General features: G+C 53.3%; 1 protein-coding gene across 1 annotated transcript in view; it reads right to left on the reverse strand.

Moving 5' to 3' along the window:
- Nucleotides 1-886: 886 nt before the first annotated feature.
- The window catches only part of ANTXRL (ANTXR like), a 29233-nt gene continuing 21103 nt past the window's right edge, over nucleotides 887-9016 (reverse strand). The window contains exons 13-16 of the mRNA XM_035023531.1: nucleotides 6670-6708; nucleotides 5492-5575; nucleotides 3965-4042; nucleotides 887-1446 (exon numbers count right to left, since the gene is read on the reverse strand). Coding sequence (XP_034879422.1) covers nucleotides 1234-1446; nucleotides 3965-4042; nucleotides 5492-5575; nucleotides 6670-6708 — 414 coding nt within the window. The 3' untranslated portion in view covers nucleotides 887-1233. The remainder of the gene's footprint in view (nucleotides 1447-3964; nucleotides 4043-5491; nucleotides 5576-6669; nucleotides 6709-9016) is intronic.

A 9016-nucleotide genomic window follows, 5' to 3' on the forward strand; every position in this document is an offset into this window, starting at 1 on the left:
TATTGATAGCATACATAAATTTATCCTTACATTTATCTGTCCTTCACATTTTAGGTAATTGATATTATAATTTACCTATTTTTAAATATTGTTTAACCAATAACAAGTTATGATGGTTTTGTTTATTTTATACATTTTCTAACCTTTTAACTAGAGTTCTAGGTAATTATGGACCACCATAACAATATTAGAGACTATCACCTTGACAATATGGTGGCCATTACCAATGAGTTTTGCAAACACTTTCTTTTGTTTTCACAATGTTAATTATGATCATTTACGTCTGCTTCATGGATATTCTTTAGCATATTGGGGGAGGCAGGTCTACTGGTTATGAACTCAACTATTGTTTGTTATGTTTTTCTCTCTCCATTTCAGAATAATAGGTTTGCTGGGTATCCTATTCTTGGTTGGCACTTTTTATCTTACACATTTGACTCTATCATCCTTCTTTCTTCTGCAAAGTTTCTGTTGAGAAATACACCTTAAGTCTTTTGGGAGGACTCCCCGTGTGTGATGACTCACATTTCTCTTGCTGCTTTCACAATTCCCTCTGCATTTCAGTTTTGGCAAGGTGTGTTGGTATAGCCCTATCTTGTTTAACCAGTTTGGGGGCCTTGGAGCCTCATGAATTTGGATTTCCATTTCTCTCTCCACATTTGATAAGTTTTCAGCCATTTAGCTTTAAATATCCTTTCTGTATCTTTCTCTTTCTCTTCTCACTCTGGGATTCTAAAACATTGTTTCTGTTGATGATGTCCCATTGTATTTCTTTGCTCCTTTTAAGTCCTTTTTTCTTTTTGTTTTTCCAATGGGATGATTTCAAATGACCTGTCCTTAAAGCACTGGGATATTAAGTAAACTTCCCAAGAGATTAAAACAGTCAGTGAATGGGGAAACAGGTTGTATTCATATTTCAAAGACGCTTTGGGCTTTTTTCAAAGAGCAAAATTTGGACCAAATCCCATGCATCCAGGTCCTTCATGACAGATGAAGACCAACCTGCAGGGAGTGGGAGGCATCCATGTCTGCATCTGTAGACAGCAAGGTCCTTTATCCTGACAAGAACACTACAGATACATCTCATACAGTGGACTGATGCTGTAACAAACTCTCTTGTTGATCACCAACAATTCTAACTCCTTTGACCATATATCAAGACTCTATATATGTCCAATTCAGTACACAAAGGGCTCCTAACAGTCTTGGGTTTGGGGGGCTTTAGAGGCTGGACTATGGGGGTGGGAGTGACAAAGTAGGTCTGCAGAGTGCCTCGGCAGAGGGAGAGATCAATGGCAGCATCCTGGAGGGTGGGTGGGAGTATATGGTTGGGGGGTGTTGGCACTCTGAGCAGCAGCTGTTGAGGGGGAAGCATCCCTGGTTGGGTGGAAGGCAGGGCAACTGCCTGCAGAGGGGCTTCACTGGGGTGAAGTTGAAGCACCAACCCTGTAGGGAAGAGAATAGAGAGAAGGTCATCAAGAAGGCATTGGAGATGGAACCAGAATGCTTTGGTGTCCTTGGCTCAAGGGGGTTCCACCTCATGACCCATCAAGACCAACATGGTAGGACCTTGTTGATACCCTTCCTCTCCCTGGGTGCTGGCCTCCAGGCTGGGCTGCTATTTCAAGACTCATTTCAGGTGTTGGAAATCTTCCCTGCCTCCCCCAGGCAGCCCCAGTGTTCTGACTCTGGATTCCTTCTGTTCTGGTTTTGAACTTGTCTGCTTCCCCTTGGACTGGGAGCCTCAGGAATGAGAACAAAGCCTGACAGCTGAGGAGCACAAGCCTTGCCCAGGTTCTTTCAGTGATTGTGTTCTGAAGGGTTGAGTTCTCACCACAACCGTGAGGCCAGGTTCTGGGCCCCCAGGGCAAGGGAAGCTGGGGGCACCCTCGGGTGGGTGATGGGCTGTGGAGGCAGCAGTCAACCTGAACTCCTTGGCTTGGGATGAGAACAATACAGATGCTTCAGGACAGTAAAATCTGCCCCTAGTTTACTCTCATCCCCTCCTGCCCCTAGCCCTGAATCAGCTGAGAACTCCCAGCTGAAAGGCTCAGATAAGCCAGGGAGGGGGGCCTGGGCACGCTGGCTTCTGACAGCATCTCTGGCCCCTCTAGCTCCAGGAGATACAGACAGTGGATAAGAAAGGGCCTGTATTTTCCACAGGCAGCAAACCTGAGAGGAGGGAGACCATGTTGGCCTTTCCCAGACCCCCAGCTCCCTTCCAGGGAGCAGTTCTTCTAGGACCACAGGGTCTGGCTTTAATTCAAACAAACCTACTGGCACAAGGCAACCACAATTTTAGGAACACTGACTGGGTAAAGCCCCTGTGCATGGCCCTTCCTTAGTGTGGTCCTTGCACACCCCCACACACCATGCACACTTGCACCTCCAAGTCCCCATGACCTTCTGCTCATTATGTGCCACACGAAATGCAAAGTGCCAGATAGGACAGTCCCTGCTCTCAAAGGAGCTTCTAGGTCACTGGCTTGCTGTAGTCACTTGAATAACAGCCCTGACAGATATCCAGGTCCTGGTCTTTGGAACCTGTGGCTGTTTTGGGTTACACTGGAAAAGGACCTTTGAGATGTGATTAAGTTAAGGACCTTGAGATGAGATTATCCTGGGTTATGTGGATGGGCCCACAGGTGAGCACAGGTTCCTATGAGAGGGAGACCTACCCACAGAAGAGGAGAAGGTGATGGGAGGGGTGAAACAGGGAGATTCAAGGTGCTGCTCTGCTGGCATATGGATGGAAGAAGGGGCCAGGAGCCAGAGAACCCTAGGACTGCAGTTCCGGAAGTGGAAAAGGCAGGAAAGGGATTGTCTACAGTCAGACCCTCCAGAAGGAGCACGGTCCTGGTGAGAACTGGATTTCTGCTCAGGAAAACGGTTTCACACTTCCAGCCTCCAGAGCTGTGAGGACTCCAGGACTGAAAACTTGTGGTTTTCAGCTGCTAAGTTTGTGACACTTTGTTACAGCAGCCACAGGAAAGTAGCACCCTTGCCCACCAGAGGACCGACAGTAAAAACATAGCCATTCACAACACTGGAGGAAAGAACAGACTGAGCCCGCAGAGCACAGCCCCGTTCGGGGTTCAGGGTTCGTGCTGAGTGTTCAGATCCTGCACACCACTCCCTGCCAGCTCTCAGCAGTGCTGTGTGTGTTCTCCAAGGGGCTCAGGCCACAGTGAGGATCTCATCCACAGAGGTGTGCAGACTCAGGAGGCAGGAGAGGGAGTGGCTCTCCGAGCCCAGCTCTCTATTGACTAAGGGGCCCTGGACAGGCTTTGACCCTCAAAGTCAGATGGGAAGGGACAGAGGAGTGGGAAGGGAGCCCCCTCCTACAGGGCCTAGTTATGAGCTCCCAGCTCTGCTCAGGATGAGCGGATTGACTTCAGACAGCCCTGGGTGCCGAACTTGCTCTCTGGGTGGCCTCCATTCCTTTCCTGACCTCTTGGACGGTTATTTGCCATTGGCACACAAACAGGGCCCCTCCTGGCTCCAGAGAGGACTGGGCCAACTCTAGAGCTGGCATGGCAGGAGCCTGGCAGAGCCGTGGGCAGCTGTAAGTGCCCCACAATGCATGAGTCCGCCCAGGAGAGTCTCAGTGGATGAGGGCAGCCAGCAGACCCCCCAGGGGGGTGGTGCTCAATAGGGAGGGATGATGGATAGGGGCCAGGAGAACTCTCTGGCTGGCCTCCCTCTACAGCTTCTTTGACTTAAGTTTGGAGGCCCTGGGTCATAAGAAAGTTTCCTGTTATTTGGAGAGGATATGCATGAAAATGCAGGCATCATGTCCAGAATCAGCCTGGGAGGCTCCTGAGCACCACCTCTCCATGTCTTGGCATCCTCCCTGGCAGATGCCTAGACACAATCCCTGACCCACAGTCCCTGAGTGCAACTGTCAAGGGCAAAGAGCAAAGTCCTCCTTCCCCATGGGGAGCATCCCTGTGCCCCTGCTTACCTGGTCCCTAGGCTGACACCTCATCAACGGCAGCTGATTGCAGGTTTGAACAAAGTCACACAAGGTATCCAGTTTGTCCTGAAAAGCAGATGTGGCCATGAGGAGACTCTAGGCATGGTGGTCACCTCGAGAGGGGTAGAGTCCTCTCTGGCTTGAGATGGTCCCAGAGGGCTCTGTCCCCAGGAACACACTGAGACAGCACTGCAGCCTCTACCTGGGGCAGGGGCCTGGTGGCCTTGTGGTTTGAGGGCAGGAGTGTCACTGCAGATTGCTTTGGAATCTGGAACATGTCTTCCTCTCGATGTACTGCCTGGGGCCTCCTCATCCCTGCCCTCACACCACCCTCTGCAGGGTTGGGAGCTCCCTCCCTGGGTGGGGCCCAGTGCATCCTGGGGTAAGGACATTTCCTTCAGGCCTCCTCCTCCATGAGGCCCTGGTCCCTCCATGTCACTGGGCCCCAAGGACAATGGAGTTAGCTCAGTCCCTCACTCTGCTGAGCGGACTCGTGCAAGGCTCGCAGGAGCCACGGGCGTTTCTGGATACTTTTAATAGTGAACAAACCTTGCTCAGAATTTTCCTGTAGAAGATGTTGTTTCTGACCCACAGGAGCCTGCTTATGATTGAGCCTGTGTTTGCTCATGCACCTGCTGGCGGGTGAGACTGAAGCCATTGCTGGAGCCGCTGACAAGCTCTGAGAGAGCCCGGGACCGGCAGGCTGTAGCCAGCCGCCAGCTTCTGCAAACCTGGGCCTGTGCCAAGGGGGAGACCCTAGTGCTGGGCCCCACATGGTGGCGGTGGCAGGAGCCCTCACTTTTTGTTCTCTCCTGGGCCCGGGGATCAGGATGCCCTGTGCTTTTTCTCTAGTGCCAAGGGATCAATGTCACTTTCCATAAACGTCATCTCCCTGAATGCCACGGTTCATATGGTCCATGAATGGGCTGCTCCCTTTTCTTCCTCAGCCCAGCCTGGAGGTCACAGCACCCTCCCCAGTGCTCTTCTTTTTTTTTTTTTTATTCTTATGTTAATCCCCATACATCATTAATTTTAGATAAAGTGTTCTATGATTCATTGTTTGTGCATAACACCCAGTGCTCCATGCAGAATGTGCCCTCCTCAATACCCACCACCAGGCTAACCCATCCTCCCACCCCCCTCCCCTCTAGAACCCTGTTTCTTTTTCAGAGTCCATCGTCTCTCATGGTTTGTCTACCCCTCCAATTTCCCCCGCTTCATTCTTCCCCTCCTGCTACCTTCTTCTTCTTCTTCTTCTTTTTTTTCTTAACATATATTGCATTATTTGTTTCAGAGGTACAGATCTGAGATTCAACAGTCTTGCACAATTCACAGCGCTTACCAGAGCACATACCCTCCCCAGTGTCTATCACCCAGTCACCCCATCCCTCCCACCCCCCCCCCACTCCAGCAACCCTCAGTTTGTTTCCTGCAATTAAGAATTCCTCATATCAGTGATATCATATGATACATGTCTTTCTCTGTTTGACTTATTTTCCCCAGTGCTCTTCTTACCTCGATATGTCTCACGTTGTCTTGCTGGTACCTACAACAAGGGACAATCACCATGTTGCATGTCTGTATACACGTCTCTGACTCCTAGGAAGAGAAAGCACAGCTTGCTTTTTTGTCTGGCAGCTCCTGGGCACAGACACATGACCTGTGCTGCTCCAGCTCCTGGTAGCGGCCACTCAGGACAAGTGCACTGCTGCGAGATTTCGAGGACAAATGAGGAGCACCCTGCTCTGTGACAGTTTCTCCATGGGAAAAACAAGGAAACTCAATGTATTTGCAAATATGGCCTTCCCCCAAAAGGCTGACTAACTCTATCCTGTCCCTTTGGTCTCCTGGGGCTGCCTGTGGTAGAAAAGCCCGGTCTTAGGGCTGCACAGTGTACAGGAGGGCTGTCCACGTGGGAGCATTTGCAAGGGACAGGGCTGCACTCACCTGACCCTGGCAGATCCATTCTCAGCAGGTAGCACTGCACCTAGTCCCTGCACAGCCCCGGGCAGTGAGGCCTGCTTCCCACCAGCCCTCAGGCTCAGGTGCCCCTGTTCAGAACACTGTGTCCCCACTATAACTCCTTCTTCTGGGACCTGGCTTGGGCCCCCACCCTGGGGGATCCACAGCCTGCTCCCCTGACCCTGGCTTTCTGTGCTCACCTGGGCTGGGCCTGCCTCACAGCTCAATGCCAGGCAAGACACCCTCCAATATCCCCAACTCCAGCCAAGCCCCTGGCCCTGCCAGGGGACCGGGATGGAGATCAATGATATGCAGCCCAATATACATCAGAGCCTGGGCAGAGGACCAAATTTTGAAATCTAAGGCTCCTTTTCTAAAAGTTCACCTGAGTCTCTCAAACAGTCCTGTGGAAATTGACCCAAAGTCCCTATATTTTAATAAAGATCAGAGCACTTGCTGAAACAGGCTACCTCAAGTTGCTAATTCGGTGACAAAGCCCTGGATCAGCAGAGCTGCATACTTGGGAAGGGTGTTTTGAGTCCCAAGTCCTCCTGAGGCCCCTCTGTATTCCTCGGTACCCTCTTCTTTCTGCCTGCTCTCTCAGCCCAGCTAGTTGGGAGGTGTGGGGGAAAGGGGAACAAATATCCCATAGGCAGCAGGAGTCCTTTTGTGTGAAGTTCAATGTGGGCATCGGGCATGCTGACCACATCAGGACCAAAATCATGACTTACCCTTTCTATTTTCTCCACTGGTGGTGGCTCCTTGTCAGTCTAGAATGTTAAAGAGACATAAACGCGGGCTAGAGTGGCATGGAGGTTGCAGGCTCCACCATGCAGACAGGAGGGGACCCTACTCAGCAGCAGCTGGACAGAACGTGAGCTTTGGGTGTCAATCTACCAGCCCACTGCCCATGGGTCTCTGCCCAACCAGCTGCACCACCCTGAGCCCCAGGCTCCTGGGTTATCAAAGGGGATCAGACCTCCCTGGAGGGTGCACTGGGAGACAGCCAGACTAGGCTGCCTGGTCCCCAGCAGAGGCACCCCAGCTGGTAGTGTTCATCAGCAGCCCTTCCATCACACGAAGACAGGAGAACTCGCCCCACTTCGCCTCCTACCCCTTACCTCCCAAGTCCCCGTAGCCCTCTCTGGCCCCTCCTGTGCGATGGCAGCGCCCAACCCCACCTTCTGTCCTCATAGCTCCCCCTCCGCAGCAATGGGACCTGCTTGTGTCCTGCAGCTTTGCTCTGTCCTTTCCTACCTCTGCCATCTCCTCTTCCTTCACCAGCTCTGGCCCGGGCCCTTGCAAACCCAGCAGCCAGTGCATCTGCCCTCCTGCCTCCCCCAAGGCCAGTGTCTGTCCTTTGCTAGGGCTCTCCTTGCCACACCCTATGAAGGTGACATTTACCCTCCACCCCCAGGTACCAATCCAGACCAGACACCAGACTGTGAACTCCTGAGGGCAAGGCTGGTGGCAGCTCCATTCCTGTCCTTCTGTGGCCCAGCGTGCCCTGGCCCTGAGTAATGGCTGAGGAAGGAAGGCCAGACCCACTGGACGAGGGCAGAGATCCTTGTTGGGGTCCAAGGCTCAGCTGCCCCAGAGGTCAGGGATCCTCCCAGCTGGCAGGATTCTCCCTTGGAGCCCTCAGTGCCTCCTGCAGGGCCCTCCTTCTTCCCTCAGCACCAGAGGCCTCTTCTGGTGTTGGCCTCCCTGAGTCTTCCAGAAGCCTGGCAGCTGTGTGGCCTCCCTGGTGGCTTCTCCCCAGAGGCCAGGGCAGCTCTTAGGTCCCCTCTAGAGACATGTGTGAGGCAGGTGGTCCCTCAGACACAGGCTGAATCTCTGCCTGGGAATACAAGGCAAGCTGTGCTTCTATTTGCTCATGCAAAGACCTGGTTGCTGATGGGAACATGCCCACAGGCAGAATATGGGGGTGGAATGGCTCGGGTCCCTTGTAGTTTGGGGAGGGCCCGTGTCACAGGCTGTGCGGGCAGGGCTCACTCACGTTCATGCAACAGCAGATGCAGCAGATCAGCACCGGGATAATGAGCAGGGTTGGGACGAGCACTGGGTATAGGAGAGATGTGTCAAGGATAGGCTTTTCTGTGACAAACATGTGCACTGTGGTCTTTGGTATGACAACTGAGGTCTCAGTCATTTCCTGTGTGACAACTGTGGACAGTGTGGTTGTCCACGTGGTCGTCGTGGGCATTGTGGTCATCCGTGTCGTCGTCATGAGCGTTGTGGTCATCCGTGTGGTCGTTGTGGGCGTTGTGGTTGTCCGTGTGGTCGTTGTGGGCGTTGTGGTCGTCCGTGTGGTTGTCGTGGGCGTTGTGGTCCTCCGTGTGGTCGTGGTGGTGGTTGTGGTCCTCCGTGTGGTCGTGGTGGTGGTTGTGGTCCTCCGTGTGGTTGTCGTGGGCGTTGTGGTTCTCCGTGTGGTCGTGGTGGTGGTTGTGGTCCTCCGTGTGGTTGTCGTGGGTGTGGTGGTCCTCCGTGTAGTTGTGGTGGTGGTTGTGGTTGTCGTGGTGGTTGTGGTCCTCCTTGTGGTCGTTGTGGTCCTCCGTGTGGTCGTTGTGGTCCTCCGTGTGGTCGTCGTGGGTGTCGTGGTCCTCCGTGTGGTCGTCGTGGGCGTCGTGGTCCTCCGTGTGGTCGTCGTGGTCCTCCGTGTGGTCGTCGTGGGCGTTGTGGTCTTCCGTGTGGTTGTCGTGGTCCTTCGTGTGGTTGTCGTGGGCGTTGTGGTCCTCCGTGTTGTTGTGGTCGTTGTGGTTGTTGTGGTTGTCCGTGTGGTTGTTGTGGTCCTCCTTGTGGTCGTCGTGGTCCTCCGTGTGGTCGTCGTGGGCGTTGTGGTCCTTCGTGTGGTCGTCGTGGTCCTCCGTGTGGTCGTTGTGGGCGTTGTGGTCCTCCGTGTGGTCGTTGTGGTCCTCCGTGTGGTCGTGGGAGTTGTGGTCCTCCGTGTGGTCGTCGTGGTCCTCCGTGTGGTCGTGGGAGTTGTGGTCCTCCGTGTGGTCGTCGTGGTCCTCCGTGTGGTCGTCGTGGGCCTCCGTGTGGTCGTCGTGGTCCTCCGTGTGGTCGTTGTGGTCCTCC

Source organism: Mirounga leonina, unplaced genomic scaffold (assembly GCF_011800145.1).
Source record: "Mirounga leonina isolate KUSES-001 unplaced genomic scaffold, KU_Mleo_1.0 Mir_114, whole genome shotgun sequence".
Taxonomy (NCBI): domain Eukaryota; kingdom Metazoa; phylum Chordata; class Mammalia; order Carnivora; family Phocidae; genus Mirounga; species Mirounga leonina.